At 37.5% G+C, this 23,298-nt stretch overlaps 1 protein-coding gene and 1 long non-coding RNA gene across 2 annotated transcripts; both read left to right on the forward strand.

The window, feature by feature from the left end:
- Positions 1–1,182: 1,182 nt before the first annotated feature.
- Positions 1,183–2,670, forward strand: LOC133804428 (signal peptidase complex-like protein DTM1). The gene is made up of 2 exons (XM_062242595.1): positions 1,183–1,563; positions 2,415–2,670. The coding sequence occupies exons 1-2, from the start codon at positions 1,322–1,324 to the stop codon at positions 2,500–2,502; spliced, it is 330 nt and encodes a 109-aa protein (XP_062098579.1). The 5' UTR covers positions 1,183–1,321; the 3' UTR covers positions 2,503–2,670.
- Positions 2,671–3,019: 349 nt separating this feature from the next.
- LOC133804430 (uncharacterized) lies at positions 3,020–23,029 on the forward strand. Its single transcript, XR_009878466.1, has 3 exons — positions 3,020–3,274; positions 20,071–20,139; positions 22,744–23,029. It is a non-coding gene; the product is annotated as an uncharacterized LOC133804430 (long non-coding RNA).
- The last annotated feature ends 269 nt before the right edge of the window (positions 23,030–23,298 follow it).

A 23,298-nucleotide genomic window follows, 5' to 3' on the forward strand; every position in this document is an offset into this window, starting at 1 on the left:
TTTAATAACCAGGTTCCTTTGGCTTCTTCTCTGGGGTTAGTCTTAGCAAATTTTGGACTCAGTTTTTCAGTTTTTCACTCTGCTAGTCTTTCTTTCTGTGCTAGATCCTTTAATATTGTTGCCCATTCCTTAGCTAAATATGTCTTGTCGGAAGTTATTAGTAAAGTTTGGTGGCCTGGTTACCCTTCTTGTATCCATGATCTCATTTTATATGAGAAGAATTAATTCAATCAGTCTCCCCCTCACCTTCTCTTCAAGCTCTTTGCTTGGCTGGTGAGTCTTGGGGTTTTTTCTAAAAAAAAAAAAAACTATGTTTTGATTATTTAAATTGCTCAGCCAATAACCTTAATTCTCACGTTCTACATAACTAATAGTAATATAGATTAGCAAGTAACCACCACTAAAATAAATGTCTTGTTTAATGATTGATTTGACACTGTATCCAATTGGAATATTATTACATTAAAATATGAAGAAATTTACAGCTGAAGTATACAACACGACTAGATAACCTCCGTCGAAACTCTATCCATGATTTAAAAAAAATTAATTCCCAAAATTTAATCAATAAAATAAACTCGTGTATTTTATTTATTAAATTTTAGAAATTAAAAATGATAAATTTGCATTTTTATAATAAAATACTTAAATAAAAATCATAAATTTCAAATACAATGTTAAATATAAATTTATGAAAAAATAATTTAAAAAAATACAACTTACTTTTATATTATAGTATTTATATTTTTTTGGATATTGTGTTTTAATTCATTATCTATTTGAATTTTGTGTTTTGATAAATTATGTTTTAGATCATGCGATTTGTAAAGTGATTCAAATAGACCACTAAATTTGATTTCGACGAACAAAAAATTAAATATAACAATATAATTGTTAAACAGATTATTTTAATTTAATATATATTACATTATGTTAATAGTTTAAAGTATTCAATATTACTCAAAATAAAATTAAAAATATTTAAATAGCTATAGATATATTACAAAATCACATAAAGGAATATATAAAATAAATAAATAAAAATATAATAAAATAAAAAAAATTGGGCCATGCCATAGGTAAAAAATTTCCATCTAACTTAAAATTTGAAATTGATTAAAATGAGATATTAATGGATACAGTTGGGGGTGGCATTGATAGCTGACAGTCCATGCCTCCCCTTCTACGGGACTGGGGCCCATTAATCTGGATGTATGTATGTTTCTACTTAGTTGTTGGGTAAGAAAATGAGAAGCATAGCATAGTAGGGGCCAAAGCCAAGTCTCATAATTTTTTGTGATCATCACCTCATCATCATATTATGGCTAACGACACAGCTTTGCGCTCAGCCTTGGTTTGGTTAGCTGCGGTGGTGGCTGTCGTTGGGCTATGCACTTTGTCGTTTCAGAAAATGGTGGCAACCTACGTCGTCGGAGTAGTGGGCCTCGCTGGGGTGCTTTGCCCTGATTGGGTTTATTTCGACCGTGACTTCTCTCGCTGGATCCACCCAGTTACCGCCGAGGAAAGGGCCTCTCATGCTGCTCACAGATTTGGACTAGGAAGGTTCATATAGCTATGCCTTTACATCTTTTATTTATGTTATTATTATATTTTCTGATTTCTATGCATTATTTGGCTTCTACGCATTATTTGGCTTCGTTTAGTTTCACTAAAAGGATGTTAAATCCTTGTTAGTTTGGAGTAATGACATCGATATATATATATCCTTTAGTGGAAAAAAATGAGAATTAGTAGAGGAGGCAGAGAAATTATAATATAAGTAAGGATATTGTAGTTATATGAGACATTTTATTAGTTTTTAAAAAATTATAAATAATTTAAAGTACTGAAAATATAATTCAAATTATGAATTGCACACATGTCTATTTTTTATACACGTGTAATTAATTATTTTGAATCCATAAATTATTTAAATTTTTTTAAAAACTTGTGAGATATTTATTATAATTATAATGTACATCATTATATATTCTCTACAATCATATAAAAAATTGAGTTATAATTTATCTACATACCAAAAACAAAGACGCTACTAGAAGCAAAAGTGGCACCCTCGAATTCCCAAAAAATTTATTTGGGGAGATGAAGATATTTATTTTATTCTTTTTCACTAAAAAATATTATTTACAACCTAATGACGATCTTCCTTAAATATATGTGCTAATATTTATTTTTGAATGTTTATTTAATAATTGTGATTGGTTTGCTAATTTATCAAAATTATTTAACTAAACATGATAATTTAATATCTGAACTTAATATTTATACTCATATTTTTATTTTAATTGTAATTACTATGATGACGAAATGCTCTTCATATATATTTTTGCTTGTATAAAAATATAGACTTAATTTCTTAGAAAATTTCTAAGTTCTCTTTGGTTCATCTGCAGAATTAGGATGTACCCAATGAGGGTGATCGGCTATTCTATAATTTATGGGTTTGGGCTGTACAAGTGGTGGATGTTCGTCTCAAGCTAGTCGTTAATGGTTACCAATTAATCCGCTTTACTTATCTTTTCTTTCTTTTTTTTGGTCAGTTCGCCTTAGGAGAGTTTTGTAACTTTTGGGGTTACCTACTTACTTTCTCCTTTTAATTTGTAATATAAATATACCAAAATTTTTAAGTAATGATTGTTTTGAACTTGATATTATTTTCTCTTTATTCTGTGTTTGATTAACATTTAATATGTAGACACGTCTATAAAAAAAGGGGGAAACTAGTAGAAATATAAAGAAAAAGACCAAAACTAAAATTAACTAATAAAAAAATTAAAATTTTCAATTGTTACGAGACTCCACATCTATATTAGTACCACTATCAAATGTATCTTTTAGTACTTTCCTATAAATATTTATATATAGGGGACGAATGTAGTCCCGCCCAACAATTTTACGTGATCCGTGTCGCTCTTAATGAAAGCTTTTGGATTGGATTACTTTCTAGATGAACGGTTAAGATTGAAAAAGATTAAATAATAGCTTTATCATATTTTTATTATATTATAAGGGTAAATAACTCAGATAACCGGGTGGAGTGTTTAACAAAAAGCAGCTGACAGATTAGCATTGGACTTGGCGCCCAAACTCAGTAGTAAGAAACCCTCCTCATTCTTTTCTCTTCCATTTTGATTTTTGAATCCCTTCTTCACTTATCCTCCTTTTTTTTTTTAACCATCTCTCATCTTTTGGCTGATCGGAAACCTAAATTTCCAAAATCATTGGGCATGCGGTGCTTCGTCTCTCCGAGAAGGTAAATGCTTTGAAGTTCATGCTTTTACTTTTCCATTTTGAACCTGAACCCGTCCATAAAGTTTTAATTTTTAGATCTTCATTGTGATACCATCTAAGTCATCTATTTTCTCATGTTTTGGCTTATCCGAAAAAGAAAACTCGAAAGTTCATGATTTTTATTTTTTCAGTTTGATCTGAGCCCATATTGTTCTGTGATCTACGATCTTCTTCTCCAGCCCTTGGGCTACTGTTAGGTTTTATGCCCTCACAAAATCACATTTCTCATGTAACAATGAAGAAGTAGAAATTATTTTTTTTTATCAAATTTTATTAGTTCTTGTATTATAACATGATTATTTATTTAATGTAAATATATATAAAATCTCAAACATATAAACAAGTTACATGTATAGTGATTAGATCACGGTGTATTATAAATGTAGTTATATGTTTAAAAGAATTAGTCGCAAGATTAAAACAGTGCACATGATTTTACTATTTTGTTAATTTACGACAAGTTCTACCTATACACTAGGTGTGATGTTTTGTCTATGACATTAACTAAGTAGATAAGATCGAATGTATTTTGTTACATTGGACTAGGACCGACACTGATTATTGATAGATAAATAAATATCGTTATTGTTGAATATAATCTGAGTCGCAACGTTGATCATAGGTCAAGTCGATCTAAATTATGACTGATAATATTTCTATTGATTATATTATGCAAATCTTTTTATTTGTTCATTAAAAGCTTACTTTACGGCACAACCTATACTTACATCTTGGAGGTTCATTAGTGTGATTGAATGAGAGTATGTATCATAGATATGAAATTTATAACTTCTATAAAAGAAGTGAAAATATGACTTCTTTAATAACATAGATCAAATGGCTAAATGATTAACCGCTCATATCAGTGATTAAGTTCACAAATTTATTATTTATAAGAGACTTAGTGAGAGTTAAGGATAAAATACTAATGAGGGGTAAAATAATATATTGACTGACGGTAATGATTATAACAATGGATAGCGACTTTATGTGAGTAATATCATTCTATGAATTCAATAGTTCAATTCCAAATTTATAATGGAGTCATGAGGAATTAATAAGTTGCGAGATAATTTATTTAATAAATAAACTTACTGGAATTTATTGAAACTTGTATTCATGGATCTATGGTTCTCTTGTCGTCTCTTATCAAATCAAGTTTAATAGTCTCAAACAATTGATTTAATTATAAATTATAAATATCAAATTGACTAGGTCAATTTAGTAATATTTACATGCACTACTACAAAAACACATTTTTAGGACACTCACATAAATGTGAGTCCTAAAAAAGTCGTGAGTCCTAAAAAAATCCTAAAAAATATGTGTGTCCTAAAAGTTTGAGTTTTTTTTTTAAACAAACACTTCCTGGACTTTTTAGGACTCGCAACGCGAGTTCTAAAAGAATGTTTTTAGGACTCGCGAAGAATGTTTTTAGGACTCGCATTACGAGTCTTAAAAACTTATGTGTATCATAAAATTTTGAATTTTAAAAAATTTCGAATTCCTTCCAATTATTTTTAACAAAAGTTTTATTATTATATATTAAAAAAAAAACAAAATAATCACACAGCCCATTTTCACTCTCTCTCCTCGGTTCCCTCTCTCTCTCTCCCAAAGTTCCTTCTCTCTCTCCCTCTCTCCCGAAGTGCCAACGCCGAATGCTGCCGTCCCATCTCCGGCCATCGCCACGCGCTGGACCAGGGGAAGCGCCGTCCCCCGAAACCCTCGACCCCCGGAGATGGCGACCTCATGCGCGGCCTAAGGCCCTCAACGGGGCACTTGAAGTTTGGTCGTTCATGGGTTTCTCCCAAACTTTTCGAGCATATTCCGGCCACCTCGAGCCACCACGAGCTGAACCACCACCACCACCATACTCCTTGCTTTTTGGGCTTTAAAACCCAATAGTTTGTTTTCCTAACCACCACCTTTTAATGGTGGCGCCGCCACCGTCGCCGGAGCCCTGCCGCCGGATTCAAAACCCACCAATTAATTTTTTTTTTTTTAAAAATAATACTTTGCGAGTCCTAAAAAATATTCTTTTATGACTCGCATTGTTTTTAGGACTTGCAATGCGAGTTCTAAAAACTCCAGTTTTTTAAGGCTCTCAAATAGAGGACTTGCAATGCGAGTCCTGAAAAGCCTTTTTTGTTATAGTGATGTATTAAGAATTGAGAATAAAATAAAGTCTTTTGGGAAAATTTATTATTGAAAAATTGTCGTCAATATAAATCAATAGTATTAAATTAAAATTAAAATTATAATAAGTTAATTTGGATAAGAATTTCATTATTTATTTTTTTAATTAATTAAAAGATAAATAAATAAAAAGCTTTGAATTTAGGCTCAATTGTGATTTAAATTCAAGACAAAGAGATTGGGCTCAAGTACATATATGGGGCGCCTAAGGCTCTTGATTTTTGTTTATTATTTTAATTAATCTAAGTAAAATATAGCCCATTGAGTTGCCTATACAAGAAATGCAATGTCTAGGGTTTATAAGACTGAAATTGTGTTGTTTCATTTTGGGTAAGTAAAAACATAGACAGTCATATTCTCCTTCTGGTCGTCCAGTCTCTCTCTCTCTCTCTTCCCTCTACAATTCTATCTCACGTGTTGAGAGCTAGTCTGTAATGCCCTGGATAGCCAAGACTGTTATACTGTGTGTTTACAAATGTGCAAGACTTGCTAATCAAGTCATTTAGTTGGAAACGTATTATAATAGCTAAAGTTGTACTAGGGTTAAAAGATTTCGGTCTCAAAAATTTCATTTCTTATAATCAAACATTTTTACATGGGATCCAAAAAATAGTAAAATTAAAAGACAGTTTACAAAATTTAGAACAAAAGTACAGCTACTAGCCACTCTAAGGGCAAAATAGACATTTAGGTTCTCCCCATCCTGTATCACTCCTCGGTCGTGATGGCCGATCAGCTGACTATGTACATTCAGCCCCAAAGCTCTCCAACTCAGGACTGGTCCACTTTGCTCTTGCCTTTACCTGCACCACGTAGCACCCGTGGGCCAACGCCCAGCAAGAAAACACAATAACATTGCATAATCACAAATAAACAACCAGATAACTCATACAATATACTCATATACTCAATATTCTAGATATTCACATTAATTTAGTATTCAATATACTAAGTACATCATTTCATATCAATAATCAAATCACATATGATAATCAGGGTTAATGCCCTTAGGCTGCACCCTCTGTTTATTCCACTGACTCCGGCCCGCTTAAATCGAGCTCAGTGAATGTTAAGCTGTCCTCAGCTACCAGTAAGGGCGTACACGGTTTGGTTTGGTGCGATTTAGAAGAATTTTGAAACCAAACTGCTCATGCGGTTTTTTAAAAATGAAAAACCAAACCAAACTATTAAAATTAAAAAACCAAACCAAACCAAACCATAAATAAACGGTTTGGTGCGGTTTGGTTTGGTTTTAACCATATAACCAAATTATTAAAATTTTAAACTTTTTTTATTATAAAATAATTAACTAAATAATTGTATTTAAATAATAATAATAATAATTTTAGCTTTACTTTTAAGACCATAAAAGTCTATAAGAAGCTTATTTTCTTTATTGTTGTAAGTGTAAGTATTTTGAATCTGTACGCTATAGTTTTCCCACGGGCTGTTAGCGAGCTGAGATACGGCCTAATCATGTCTACCACGTGGACATCCCCAAGATCAAAGCTGACATAGAAAGATCCTACCTCCTCAGCTCAGGGTAACCTAAGGGTTCGCCAAGATTAGATTGAGTTTGGACTCTGAAGGCCACAGGTCGAGGGAAGCATCCAGCTCGTGGTGCGAGCTAGAGTTGGAGGCTGTGACCTTTTATAAAGTCAACCACGCAAGGTAAACGTGCATATATCAGACATCACGTGTCTGATATATCCCTGACTTCTCGGACACGCAACATGAACGTGCGCATTCAGGCACCCACGATTGGGTTGGGCCGTGTGACCCATTATCCCCTTACCTATTGATTAGACCACACTTCATGTGTCAGGTTTTAGGAATTAATCATGAATGTCACAGAGTTGACATGATAGGTAAGAAGGTCACGGGATGACCTTCTTACCAACTCCCAGGTGCCCTCTCCTATAAATATGGAGACCCTGGGAGTTGCAAATGGATGGATTCTATTGTGTAAGAAATACCCTGTAAAAGAATACCAAGCATATAGCAATAATATTGACTGGTGGAGTAGAAGGATTTTAACCTTTGAACCACCTAAAAACGTAATTGTGTCACCAGCCCATTCCTAAAAAGATCATTCATCTATTTCGGTTCAACATAAGCACTAATCCATTCCTCTTATTTTCTTAATTACTTGACCTTTGGGAGTGAGGCAGTCCTCCATGTGGAGATTAAGGTACTTTCGCATAGAGTCCAGGCATATGACCAGGATCGCAACCACGAGCTACTTAGCGCTTCCCTTGACTTGGTTGATGAAAGACGAGAAGATTCGCAACTCCAGCTCGCACATTACCAGCAAAAAATCACTCGTTATTTCAACTCAAAAGTAAAAAAACGCGCCTTTAGCGTTGGCGACCTGGTCCTCAGGAGAGTTTTCTTAGCTGGTAAGGAACCCAAAGAGGGAGTATTGGGACCGAACTGGGAAGGGCCATATCAAATCATCGAGGTCGTTAAAGAAGGAACTTACAAATTAGCTCGGCTTAATGGAGGGGCAGTCCCACGAACATGGAACGCAATCCATTTGAAGAGATATTATCAATGATTCCCTTGTAAGGCCTAAAAGGCCATTTTTTATGTATTACGCAATGAGAATTAACTTTTTCGTTTATGATTGTACATATTTACAAGTGTAATCTAAAGTAACCACGAAAGACTCTTTCCCAGTTACTTGGGGGGCATATGGTACCTGGATATAACCAGGTCGCCTTAAAGACTTAGAAGTTAATTCAAATCAGTTGATCGTTGTTTTTCTTAAAAAACGCAAGATATTGATGAGGGATTAATGTGAACTAAGCTCTACCCTGGATGTAACCAGGTCATAAAACTTAGAAGTTAATTTAAATCGATTGATCGTTGTTTTTCTTAAAGAGCACGAGATATTGATAAAAGTTAACACGAACTAAGTTTTCAAATTAAGTTCCTGGAAATAACCAGGTCATAAAACTTAGAAGTTAATTTAAATCGATTGATCGTTGTTTTTCTTAAAGAACACGAGATATTGATAAAAGTTAACGCGAACTAAGTTTTTTCAAAATAGTAACTAAAATGCGTAAAGGCAAAAGGAAGTAAATCAATTAAAAATAAAATTGATAGTTAGATGTCTCGAGGTGAAAAACCTCATACTAAGTTACAACAAAAAAAATGAGAATAATAAAAGAGTGGATGCAAAATGGAAAGGCCCTAGGCTCCACCAGTCGGCCCTGTGGAGGTCGCCGTCTCGCCCTCCTGCTCGGCCACGACGGAGGCTTCCCCGGTCTCAGAAGGTGCATCTTTCTGGAGGCGAGCTTTAAACCCCTCCAGCAAGGGCTCCCAGACGTCCACTCCCAAAAAGGAGAAATCACCGTCAGAGTTGTAGACTCAGCAGTGGTAGAGCATGTCCTCTATGGCGGTGCTGGAGGCTGCCTTCTCGGCTTCCAAGGCGGCCTTGGCCTCCTCGGCCCCAGCCTTCACAGTGTCTAGCTCCGCCCGCGCAGCAGCGAGGGTGGCTTTGGTAGCCTTGACCTCTTGAAGCTTGGGACGGGCTTCTTCCAGCTCGGCCTGCGCAGCCGCCAGGGCATCCTTAGCCGTCTGCAAGGAAGTCTGGTGGGTGGCCACAACCGCCTGATGCTCGCCCCTCATATCCTTGAGCTGGGCCTTGGTCCTGGCTATGCTCTGTTGAAGGGCCAAGGCGCTCTGCAAAAACGGAGAGGCAACTGCCTTAAGAAAAAAAAAAAGGAGGGAAAAAGGAAAAACAGGGCAAGGCATGATAATCAAAGACCATAAAAGGGTAAGGTCAGCTTACCGTTAGGGCCATGCCCAATGAAGATTCCAGTACGCCCACCGGGCTCCTTGTTTCGATGGCCCGCAGCTCCCTCTCGTTGAAGCGGTAGAAGTGGCTGACGGCGTAGTTCGCCGTCTCATACACCGTCCCCCGAAAGACATCTGGAATCTTCTCCAAGTCCTAGGGGTCAACCGGGATGCGCACCTCGGGAGGCGCAATCGCCGAAGCCCCGGGCTCTGCCCCTGTGTCCCGGACGAAGGCTGGAGCTCGCGGAGGGGGTGGGGGCATGCTCCCCCTACAGCAGGAGGTGCAGTTTCCTCGACCTGGGCGGCTGGGGGCTGCTCTTTCTCCTTTGCATGAGACTTGGTTGGGGTCCCAGCGGCTTTCTTCGCCATCCGGAGCTTCTTCATTTTGGGCCCAGAGGCCCCAGCTGAGGAGTTCCCCCCGGTGAACACAGCCCGAAGATTTTTTCCCCCGGGCTGAGACATCTCCTCTGGAAAACAGCAGTCATGCAAAAACAAAAACAAAGGGGAAAAAAGAAAAATTCGAGTATATATATATACTAAAGGGAATCCTACCCCCCGAGCTAGAAGAAGAATCTATGGTTGCGACCATCGGCCCCGGAGCTTTCGCGGGGGAATCTAAGACAATTATTTCTCGAGCTGGCGCAGGTTCTGGATCCGAGGCTGTCTCAAGACTAGACTCTTCAACGTATTGCCTAAGACCTGGAGCTACGACACCCTCCCGGAGTGATGGCCATGACCAAAGGTTAGTCCCATACTCCTCGAATAGGACCGACCTAAAGGCTAGGGTGTTGTCTACAACTATGGTACCCCTAGGGCGGCTACTTTTGTAGTCCAGCACGAGCTGGTCGACGCAGTGGAGCAGGGTTTCATCTAAGTCTGGGTCACTTCGATGGCGTTGGACAATCTGTCTGGGATTGAACCTAGCTAGCCGGGGGTCTACAGTGGCCCTATCTAAGTTCCTAAACATATATGGGTTACCTTGGCCGGAGGGACCTGCAGCTGCTCCAAACCGGATCCTCTCCTCGTCCGTTCTTTGGGCGACCTCCAATGCCCGCTTCCTCGTCCTCACGAGGGCACCTCGTCCTCCTCATCCTCATCCCCCGCGACCTCCTCCACAATGATAGGCCTCATATCGCGAGCTGGGCGAAGCACCCGGGGCCTCCTCAGGTTCAGAGTCTGGCTTGGGGAGATCAGCTTACAGGTCAGCATCGTCTCATCTGTCACGAGCTGACGATAGTCCTTTTCACTGGGGGGCAAGTCCGTCAGTGTCTCGTACTGGCTCCCGAGGATCACAGACTTCTCTGTCCTCGCGAAGATAGCTGCAGAATTAATCTAAGTCAGAAATGGATACATGAAGAGCTAACCGATACTTAACTTACGAGCTAAGATTGAAAGGCACTTACGAGGACGGTTGAAGTAGTGCAACTCGCAGTTTCAAAACCCCGTCGACATAAAGAATTGATCTTTGAAGTCGTTGGGGTGGCTGGGCAACTCGATGACCGCAGCCGTGTTGGGGAACCGGGTTAAGTAATATAACCCGTCACCTTGCCCCCGCTGCTCCGGGCTGGCCTTGAGGCAGAAGAAATACAGAATGTCTGCAGTAGTGGGGACCTCCCACTCCTGTTTCAAGAACAAGTATCTTAACCCCGCCAACAAACGGTAAGAGTTGGGGGGAGCTGGAATGGGGCCAACCTCACGTAGTTGAGGAAATCGGCGAAGTACTGGTCCAACGGGAGGAAGGCCCCCGCCTTGAAATGTTCGTCGCTCCAGGCCGAGAACACCTCGTCAAGCGGCGCGCAGCTCCGCTCGCCTTCTAAGGGAGGTCGGGCAATCGCGGTTCCTTTCCCCAGCTCGATGTTATGGGAGAGGAATATTTTGTTCACCCTCGCCTGGTCAGTGATCTTCGAGACGATCTTCTCTGCCTCGAAGAAGGCGTCGGGGGCCACCTCGAGCTCCCGTTCCACTGCTGGCCCGAAGTTGGGAATCGGGGATTTAGCCATCACCTCATTTCCTTTGTTTTGTTGGGAGGACGAGCTGCCTACGGACTTCTTGGGAGCGTTCTTCTTGGGTCCCATCTGGTCGCCTAGCGAACAAAAAGAAGAAATTTTAGAAGAAGGCGACCTAAAAATGGAAAAGAATCTGAATGTTTCCTTGACACGAGCTGAGGTAAGCCCAGCCCGTGGAGAGTGAGACCACGCGGTTCTATGAACACGCGCCTGCGCACCCAACAGATCCCCGATTACTCGGAATTCGTGTGTCAGGAGGGTCAGGATAGAAATTTTCCTTGGAAGGAAAGTTTCGGTAGGCGAGAGGTGCAAAACCGCTTGTGAAGCGTGTCCCCTAAGCTACCTGGTTTTGCACCCAAAATACTGGGTACTTTAAACCAGCGTACTTAAAATCCTACCTAGAAAATTTCCCCAGAAAACGCACCCTATAAACAATGCTCCTAAATGGTTTTCCACTGCAAACGATACCCTAACCTAAAAGGCTTTTACCCTTCATGCCCACAAAAAACCAACAAAACCTTGCATGTGGCTACAGTAAATATGTACCTAAGCTACAGTGAAAAATAATTTCGAAACATGCATAGTCAGGAGACTTACAGAATGTTCTAGTTGAGAAGAGGATGAAGGGATCGCTTGGGTTGGGGCTTCGTCGGAGTAGTTGATTCCAAAGCTTCGAAGGGGCCCTTACACCTGAACTTCTTGAGTGCTGGGAGTGGCAGCCGGAAAGAAGAGGGTTTTTTCTTTTGAAAATGAAGAGAGAAGAAGAAGAAAATTTCAAATGAACGGGTGGCCTATGCGTAAGGTGGCCACCCCATTTATATACGTGAAGGGCCACGTGAAGAGTCTAACGCCCTACTACCTTAGAGCCGTTACCAAGTGAGTTTTAAGACAAAACAGTGCAATGAACTCGCTAACCGAGGTTTTTAAAACAAAAGTGTGACTAATAAAAAGTTAAGGCTGTAATCTTTGAAAATGCGCCGTTTCATAAAAGAACTTCTAGTAATAAACATTTGGGATCCCAAAATAAGGTTTGAAAACTAATTACATCTTGAAATAAGTTTACAGTTGACTAGTTACAAAATTCATAGACTATTACAGCCATTTCTCAAATAAACCCCCAACCAAAGCAGTCGGGCAGGCCAAACATGTACGCGTCGCTTCACGCTCTCCGTACTCATGGTTGGTTGACTTAGTCATTGCCCTTACCTGCAACACAGAGCACCCGTGAGCCGAAGCCCAGCAAGAAAACTCAAGCAGAACATAACATATGCAATTTATACAGTTTATCATAACAGATAATCCACAGATAAACAAGTCAACCATTAGACTAAGCAAACACGGCCATGTCGCCCCAGAAGCCTTACCGAAGCCTGGGGTCTCGGTCCTCACCGTAAGGATATCACATGTATCCACCGGGCCCTGCCCTGACTATAAGCATCCCATGTGCTAAGTGTTACTTTCGGCCCCACGGCCGTACCCGGCCTACGCCGCACTCGGCCCTTGCTGTTCATTTCATTATAATCATATATAGCATAAATCAAGCAACATTCAAACAAATGCCAATTTATTTAAATCTGCACCTTAACATGTAATGCAATATAGGGCCATGCCCGGCAATCATCTCATCATGCAACATGCAATATAGGGCCGTGCCCCGCAATCACACTATGGGCCCATGCCCTATCCTACGAGTGTTATAGTTTTCTTACCTTTCCCTTCAGTAGCTTAGATCACCTGACTCCTTGAGCACGATCCCACTCGAGCCTTAGCGCACACCTAGGCACAAACATAGGTCAAAGTTAACACCGAACCCCAAGTCCGAATACCTAGCCTCGGGACCAATCCCGAGCCCCCGGGAAGTCCTAAATCCCCAAAACAAAGTGGCGGAATCGAGCCCCAAACCCTAGGTCAAAATCCCTCATCAAAAACCCAAAAATTCACCTCTGTGAACAGTGCAGCGCCCACTGACTAGCGCTGTAGCGCTAGTTGCAGCCCAGAGAACCCAAAATCGTATTTCTGCGATTTCTTTCAACCAATCTCAACCCAAACTTCCCCAAATCTTTACCAAACTCAAAATCAAGCTTATGAACACTCTCCAAATCCTCAAATCCCAAGAACATTTATCCCAAATCTCAAAATCTACCATGATCAACCCTAAACTCAAAAATTCAGTCAACAACAAGTTAAAGGCTTAGAATTCATACCATTGATGCAAATTTCGACCTTGATTCAACCCTAGGCCTCCTTAGCTTGTTCATCATCAAAGCTTGCCCAGAAATTCCCTAAAATTCCCATCAACTCAGCTCAAAACACAGCTCAAACCATCAAAAACCCTTAAAACTGAAATCTCTAAAACTTACCTCAAAAGTTGATGTGTTCTTGCCAAATCTTCAAGTCTAACCCAAGATCCTTGATGCTCAGCCTACCATTGCTCTCCACTAAGCTTTGCTCCAAGAAAAAAATGGAGCGGAATGGTGCAAAATGCACAAACCGACCCTTGTGAAAACCCCTCTCTTTTCCCTCTTTTCTTTCTTTCCTTTTTCTTTCTTTTCTTTCTTTCTCTCCACAGCCAACACTCTCTAAAAATCCCCCTAAGTGTAAAGCCTCATAAATAAATCTCTAAAAGCCAAATGACCAAAATGCCCTTCCTATTAATCCTAAACCCTTTTATCCATGTAGGGCCATTTTAGTCATTTTACCCAATTCCCGCTAATCCTCAAGCGTCTCTAACATTTTCCCGTTGCTTTCCAACACCTGATAAATCACCAAATAAGTATCCCCCATCAACAAAATAAATCTCAATCTATTTTCTGAATTCTTGTTCATACCCCCAGGCTCGCCCCGAGCCGGGTATAAATTCCCGTCATGACTTTCCGCTAGCCTGCTCACTGGGATCGCCTCGAGTCACAAATCACTGATGCACCCACATACCACTGTGGTCTCAACAATCATCACATATCAATGCAGTTATGCCCAACATGGCCAAAATTACAAATATGCCCTTCTAATACGATCCGGGCCTACATGCATACTAATATACCAAGTCTTGCATCTCAGATAAACAAATAGTCATATAACATGCTTTAAATCATAACCATGCATTTAATTCATAAAAATCACACATAAATCCCATCATTCCCTCCTGGCACGCTAATCAAGGCCCTTAAGCCTTATTAGCGGATTTGGGTCGTTAGAAAGTGGGTCGTTGGATTGCCCTGATGTGGGATCCAAGGCTCTCCACTCGAAAGACGAAACGACGGCTGAGTATAGGCTAGGCCATTAAATGCAGTTCTCGGAAGACGTACCGTCACCAACCACGATATTCCACGTATTCGGCGCCTGCGTAAAATGTGGAATTTGAAGAGTTCATGGGGAAGCCTAAAAGCCCCTATTGTGGCCCTATGCGACGTCGTGTACCACGAGCAGGGGCTTGGGGGGCAAATGTACGCTCTGGTTTTCCCACGGGCTGTTAGCGAGCTGAGATACGGCCTAATCATGTCTACCACGTGGACATCCCCAAGACCGAAGCTGCCATCGAAAGATCCTACCTCCTCAGCGCGGGGTAACCTTAGGGTTCGCCAATATTAGATTGAGTTTGGACTCTGAAAGCCACAGGTCGAGGGAAGCATCCAGCTCGTGGTGCGAGCTAGAGTTGGAGGCTGTGACCTTTTATAAAGTCAACCACGCAAGGTAAACGTGCATATATCAGACATCACGTGTCTGATATATCCCTGACTTCTCGGACACGCAGCATGAACGTGCGCATTCAGGCACCCACGATTGGGTTGGGCCGTGTGACCCATTATCCCCTTACCTATTGATTAGACCACACTTCATGTGTCAGGTTTTAGGAATTAATAATGAATGTCACAGAGTTGACATGATAGGTAAGAAGGTCACAGGATAACCTTCTTACCAACTCCCAGGTGCCCTCTCCTATAAATATGGAAACCTTGGGAGTTGTAAATGGATGGATTCTATTGTGTAAGAAATACCCTGTAAAAGAATACCAAGCATATAACAATAATATTGACTGGTGGAGTAGAAGGATTTTAACCTTTGAACCACCTAAAAACGTAATTGTGTCACCAGCCCATTCTTAAAAAGATCATTCATCTATTTCGGTTCAACATAATCACTAATCCATTTATCTTATTTTCTTAATTACCTGTTGGCGAAGAACCGCGTCAACAGAATCATTTTATAGAAGTGAGAAAAAAAAATGTTTACTTTCTAAACAATGTGGGACTTTACATTTCTCTTTTTTTAGTTTTGGAAACTTGTGCATGTATTAAATACTACTAAAAACATATCCTAAACAATTAAATTGTTTGGCTTGGATGGTTTGGTAGATTTTATATTAACTTAAGTGTAGGGGTTCAAATCTTTGAACCATCATTTCTAAAAACTATTTGTTTAGAAAAAATCACGGTTCGGTCCGGTCTGGTTTAATTGGTTTTAAAAAATTAGAAACCGTGACCAAACCATTAAAGTTGAGCGGTCCGGTTAAAACCGAACCATCGAAAACGGTTTTTGGCGGTTTGGTGCAGTGCGGTTTGGTTCCAAACCACGGTTTGCGGTTTATATGAACACCCCTAGCTACCACTGACTAAGCTGCGCCCTGTGCGCAAATATTGATTACGACACTCTTAGGTCATTTATCACATGTCTCATGGCATAATATCACCTATGACATTATATAGATACAGGGAGCACTTAGTCCCAACACAATCACATAACCGAGTGCAGTTTTCTTACCTTCAGATTCCAATAGCTTTGTTTAGTTCAATCCTCAAGCATGATCCAGTATGAGCCCTAGCGCACACCTAGTCACGACCATAAATTAATATCAACACCAAACTTCAACTCCAAAACCTAGCCTCGGGACCAATCCCGAGCCCCCGGGAAGCCCTAATTCCTCCAAACGGGGTGGTGGAATCAAACCCCGAACCCCCGGGCAAAAGCCCTAAGAAATAACCCAAAAACCCTCTTCTGGAAACAGGGTAGCGCTACAGCGCCACAAAGTGGGTGCTCTAGTGCTACAAGTAGAACTAAAAGCGCCAGGAAACCCAAGCCTAGCGCTGTAGCACTCAAAGGCTAGCGCTGCAACGCTAGTCACAGACTAGCAACACCTTGTTTTTTTCCTTCTTCGATTTTCTCTAACCAAAACCCCTTGGAACCCTTCCAAACCTCATCTATACTTCAAAGCAATCCTACCAATCACTACACCTCATCCCAAATGGCCTAACAACCCAAAACTTAGCCACGTGCACCTTTAAACAAAGAAAACAAGATTTGACTCCAAGACTCAAGAATTCAACCAGAAAACTAGAACAACCCAGAAATTCAAGTGTTCAAGCTCAGAATTTCTTACCTCAGATAGGGAATTCAATCTTGGGTTACCCTTAGTATCCCTCCAGCCTTTAGCTCCTCAATTTTTCAAGCTTAACTCCCTAGAATTCCCATCCAAAACTCAATTCAAACACAACTCATCAAAACCAGAAAAACTCAGACTAAACTTTTTGAGCCTTACCTTAATTTGATGGTTAATCCCAACTAACCCTCTACAAATTCTTCAAGGATCAAGGTTCCAAAGCCCAACTGTGACTCCCTCAGAATTTACAGCTTCAAATTCCTCTAGAAATGGTGAAGAGATGACCCAACAGAGAGAGAGAGAAAGTGATAGCTCCAAGTGTTCTGTTTTTCTTTTTTTCCTTCCTTCTTCTTTTCTTTTCCTTTAGCTTCTGAGTCTTTCTACAACTTCCACTAAAGCCATAAAGCAGAATATTACCTATCCCTTAGTAAGCCAAATGACCACATTGCCCTCCCAATAATAACTAAACCTTTAAATCACTCTAAGGGCATTTTGGTCATTACTCCCAATTCCCGCTAATTCCTCGAATGTATTTAATATTTACCGCTTACTTCCCGATACCTAACTAATCACCAATTATATTTCTCAATATCAAATAATCTCCAATATACTTCTCAAATTCCCAGAAATACTCCCAGACTCACCCCAAGCCGGGTATAAATCCCCGCCGTGACTTCTTCGCTAAACCGCTCACTAGGATTGCCTTGAATCACAAGTTGTAGATATATCCACATAATAATGTGGTCTCAACAATTTATTACAAATATTTACATTTATGCCCTCAACAGGCCAAAATTACAAATATGCCCTTATAACCTAATCAGGGCCTACATGCATACTAATACACATAGTCATACATCACATATATCCAAATAATCATATAAGCATGCTTGTCACATAATCATGCATTTTCAACATTAATTCACATAACTTCCAATTGTGCCCTCCCGTCACACTAATCAAGGCCCTTAAGCCTTATTAGTAATTTTTTTGGGTCGTTACATAGCCCACGCTTTGTTAGACTTGATTTAGAGATAGGCTGGGATGGTGTTCGTTAGACTCATAACATGGTTAATTTTTTTAGGATAGATGGTCATAAATCAAACTCTTATTGATTCACCCCTACAGAGACTATTATGAACTAACTCTTTGATAATAAAAATTGTGGGCCAAACTCATAAAATAAGAAATAATTGATTTTCGATACTTTGATCGAATAGGAAGGTTGTTAATGAAAAGTTATAGAATTTTCATCAATTGATATGTTTTCTCTATTTAACTAAGTGATTTTGTGACTCTCGCCTACCAGGATACATGTTTCATGGCTAGTTAAAATACCTTGGAAATAGTTTATAAGTGTTTTTAGCATTTTTTCTTATCTATGAACATATCTACATGTTATACAGTTTCTTATACAGTTTCTGCAGTTTTTGTGTGATATATGTTTGTCAAGAAATGCATTAATTTTTACTTATTGATAATTGTAGTTTTATGACTTCCAATACCATTCTCTCTCTACTCTCTATGGAGTTTCTCACTGGTGAGAACTTCATGAAGTGGAAGTCAAACATCAACATTGTGTTGATCGGCGATAACACTAAGTATTGGTATTAAAAGAGCAAATCAGAGATCTGCAATGGGGAATGAGCTATTTTTAATAATTATTAATACCTACCAAGATCATACACACACACATAAATATATATACATTAAATCACATACAATCAGATTAGAGATTACCTCTTGTAGCCTATCAAGCGTCCTTAAATTTTTTTGTATAAAATCAACGATCTTTCTATCTAAGTTATGAAGACTCACACTTTGGTCTTCTAGACCAATCGTCAAACACACAAGGACGTGTGTGGGCATACGTAGGATTCAAAGGTTAATTTATGACTCTCTAGATGTACTCAACACAAGAGATCTAGAGAAGTTAGATAGAGAGAAGAAGAATTGAATAGTTTTTCAAGTTTAGGAAAAATTATCGCTTCTATTTCTGAGAGAGAGAGAGTTTGGGTCTAACAATAATTTATTTTTAGGTTTATAAAGATAATTAAATAATTTGATTGATCTTTATTTTTATTAAAATAAAATTGATTAGTATAACCTATTTAATTATTTAATTTAAATCATATTTAAAAAGAACAATTAAATATATATACAATTAAATGAACAAATTATTTAAAATTCAAAATTCAAATCCTAGGGGTAGGAAATATCCATGTGTGGCACCACTCACCGTGCAGTATAGTCAGTGACGTGAGCCACATTAGGGTTTTCCCTAATTTTCTCATTTATTTATTTAATTAATATTTAAGACAATATATTTATCTCAAAATAAATATCAGTTAATTCAAAATTAACATTATCTTAAAATATCTTATTCTAAATAAGATAATTATTAATCTCGCTTTATATATTACTCCAAACACTACAAGAAATCCGACATTTACCTACCAATTTCTTACCTACATATATATATTGGTAGGTAAAGTTACTTTTACCTACTAAAAATATAATTTTCCGCACTATTGGTAGGTAAATATTGGTAATTATTAAAATTTTCTAGAATTATATTTTTGTACCAATAATATTGGTAGGTAATGAGTTTTTTCTACGAATATATTGGGGGGAAAATTTTCAGATTTTGGAGTTTATTTTTTCCACCAATTTTATTTAAAATTTTCTTTTTTTTTTTAATTAAAATTAATGCTGATGTGGAGAACATTAACATTATAATACTCAATTAATTTATTTTCATAAAAACATTATCATATACATTTATATATAAAAAACATAAATATAAATATAAATATTATTTAATAAAAACATAAATAAATCTTTTATAAACCTAAACCTAAAAACACTATCCTCAAAATCTCAAATCCCTCTCTCTTCAGCACTCACCTCTTCTCTGCCTCCCCATTGATGAACCAGGTTCATCCCAGCCGCCTCCCCATCGATGAACTAGGTCCCTTCCAGCCACCTCCCCGTCGACGAACATTGTCACTCCCAGTCGCCTCCCCATCGATGAACCCATCCGCCTCCCTATTCATCAGACCCAGTCACTTCCCTCTTTGTCGCACCCATCAACCATTGCTCTCCACCGCCTCGCTCTTCGTCAAATCCCTCTTGCTCTTTGTTGCCGCAGTTGTTGTAGTCTATGCAACAATACTTGCTATTGGTTTCGTCATCATTCCTTGCCTTTACTTTGCTTGACTTGTACGTCCATTGATTTTTTTCTTGTGGTCTTCTCTGCTTCAGCCATTACCAATTTGTAAGTCCATTGATTTTATTTTTATTGTGTTATTTGCCTCAAAACATTGTTGTATTTTACTTTTGTTAATTTTTTTTCAAATGGTGTTGTTGCAAGAATAGGCTTACAACTACTGGTAGCGAATTGATGAGGCTTGGTGGATTGAACGACTGGGTGGATTGTTGGTTGAGGTATATTCATAATACTATTTATGAAAATCCCCAAAATCTGAATGATTAATGATGACTTGTAATTTTTTAGGCAATTTTTATGTGTTTGAGTATGTTTTGGTTCTGTTATTTGATCTGAGACATTTTTTCTATGTTTATGTACTGCCATATATTTTGGATTTGAGATTTTTGAATTGTATTCTGATTCAGTGTTGCTCTTTGGTTGTAAGGTTTGGTTCTGTTTTGAGCAATGAATATGTTTTAATGTCTATATATGAATCTGTTTTAAATGTCTATAGGGGTGAGCGTCGGTTGGTTTGGGCGGTTTTTTCACAAAAAAAAATCCAGAATTCGGTTTTCGGTTCGGATTGGTGCAATCCAAAAACCGACCGAACCAAACCAGTTTAAAAAAAAACCGACCGTTTTGGACCGCGGTTTGGTCGGTTAAACTGACCAAACCGAATTGATTATTTTTTTTTATTTTTTTATTTTATTTTTTTTAAAGTTTTAGTTAAAAAATTAAAAATTTTGTATTGTTAGAATCCATTTTTGTATGTTTTTAAAACATAAATATATAGAACATAATTACATTTACAAGTGCCTTAAGTTTTTTTTTTATTATTAAAAATTTTAATAATTAATAATTATATAATATTATATTATTATTTTATTGTGTTCGGTCGGTTTCGGTTTTTTTGGTCGGTTCACCCAAAATTTCCAAACCGACCGAACAGTGGCGGTTTGCACCGTCAGCGGTTTTTTCGGTTTTTGGTTTAAACGGTTTTGGTTTTTTCGGTGTTCGGTAGGTCGGTGTACACAGTTTTTTCGATTTTTCGGATTTTATGCTTAGCCCTATGTCTATTAGCTTGAATTTGTATATATGCGTGTCTGTTAGCAATGCTTTGCAGCTTGTGTCTTGGTTTATTTTAGATATGGTCTTTGATCTCTTTATGAGATTAAATTTTCAGTGCTTGAGTATTTTTGGATATGATCTATCTTTTTTCGGAACATATTACCTTCATAGTCAATGAAGTTTAAACAATATAATTAAAAGAGGACAACAAAAATTGAAACTAAGGAACATGTTTAAGGGACTTTAAATGATTTGTATTCAGATTAAGGACTCTGCTTTCTGGTTTGTATTTTCTTCATTGTTGTCTTCGTTTGGGCTTTGGATACTTCTTGTATTTATGAATTACAAGCTTGGTTGTGTTTAGATGAAAAGCTTTAAATGTCACAGTTTGTGGCTCTAGAATGTCTTGTTTATCTTCATTTTTATCTTGTTTGAAAGCAATAGTTATTAATATTGATGAGTTTTTATAATCTAGAGATTTTGATGAGTTTTTATTATCTGTGCAATATTGCCTACTGTGATGGTGAACATTTATCAGTTCTTTGCATTTTGTGTGATTTTGAAATTAAAAGTTTGGATTCAATGGGTGATATATGTTAGTGAGAAATTAAATGTTTATTCCACTGTTATGTAGGTTAATTGTTTCCTCTGTAGGGAAATGCAAATCTACTCATCTAAATGGGGTTCAGTTAGTTTTTAATGAGAGTAACTCATTCATTACCGTTTTACTCTTTTCTCATGCTTGCTTATGATGTATTGTTTCTAACGAGAGTAGCTCTATGAGTTTTCTTAGTTTTTTTTCTGTGGTTATTCAAATCTATTAAATGATTTATGTCAAATTATATTGTATGTTGTTAACTAATTGGCTTGAATGAAATGAGATTTTGAGTATGGGTGAAAAACTGATTTTTGTGAGATTCTTTGATTGTAACATCATAATCTTTATGCTTGTTGAATTTGACATAATTCTGGATTTGTTTGAACTAACTTATATGCGTGCTATCTATATATGTATTTAAGAAACTAGTTTTTATTATTCTTTTGCATATTTAAACTTTATTTATTGTTTTATTGAGATAAGGTTTGACATAATTATTTGTTCATTTTCTAATAAATATATGGCATATCCAAAGTCCAATGCTCTTTTTCAAATATGAATTAGATTTATAAATTTGGTAGACTCAACTGCCTAATTTGGCTATCCTGATATATTAAGTACTTTAATGAAGTTTATGTGCTTTATTGGTTTGAGGTATTAAGTTGTGTTCTAGAGTTTTGTTTCATTGTCTGCATTATTGTTTCAAATGTTCTGAGGCTCCGAGATGTATTATGTATTGTGTTCATTGATTATATACATGAATCTGTTTTTCTTTTTAAAAAGGAGAAGAGACATCTACTTTTTATTTTGAGTTTTTTTATGTTAAACTTTGAATTTAGTTTGTATTATCTTCATCATTGTTTACATGTTCATATATACTGCATATGAACTTCTTTGTTTTAGCACATGAATTCTAGTTTTCGATACGTATTGCCTATTAAAATATAGTTTTGAATGTTGACTTATATTTTCTTTTTCCAATTTGGATCATTATGCTGCTTTAATTTTTTTTTTTTGCCTGTGACGTTGATAAATGATTTTATTTTATGTTGGTGATTATGGGACTTGACGTGCTCATATATTTGTTTTTTAATATATGCTGGTATATCAAGTGTCATAAATGCCCATAATAATAAGTTATATTTTCTGAAATCCTTATGATGATTAAATTTAGGATAATTATTTGCCAACCCGAACCCCACCTCCAACTATCGTCGTTGTCCACCTCACAAAGCCATCATCGACATTCACAAGTTCGAGAAAAAGGATGCTCTCGTGTAATAATCTCAAAGTGAGGAATAGATTTGTTGATATTTTTTATGAAATGTAACGAGTTTAACACTCATCTTTAATAAGCAATGAATATTTTATAATATATGTTTCTTTATTTTATTATTAATGCAAATAATTTATTTGAGTTCGGTTTGGGAGTCACAAGATGATTGTATAGTTTTTTTCTAGTTTATTTCTAATATAGAACATTTATAAATAACTGTTATTATCTTTTACCTGCACATAACCATTAAATTTGACCAAAATATAAATTGTGTAACAGACCAATAAAAACATGCTATGTGGACTAATAAAATGACCCTACGTGGTCCAATAATATTGTGCCACATAGACCAATAAAATGATGCCACGTGAACTAATAAAATGATGTCATATGGTCTATATCAAATGATGACATATGTACTAATTATCAAACGACACGCGGACAAATTATTGT

Source organism: Humulus lupulus, chromosome X, assembly GCF_963169125.1.
Source record: "Humulus lupulus chromosome X, drHumLupu1.1, whole genome shotgun sequence".
NCBI classification, from domain to species: domain Eukaryota; kingdom Viridiplantae; phylum Streptophyta; class Magnoliopsida; order Rosales; family Cannabaceae; genus Humulus; species Humulus lupulus.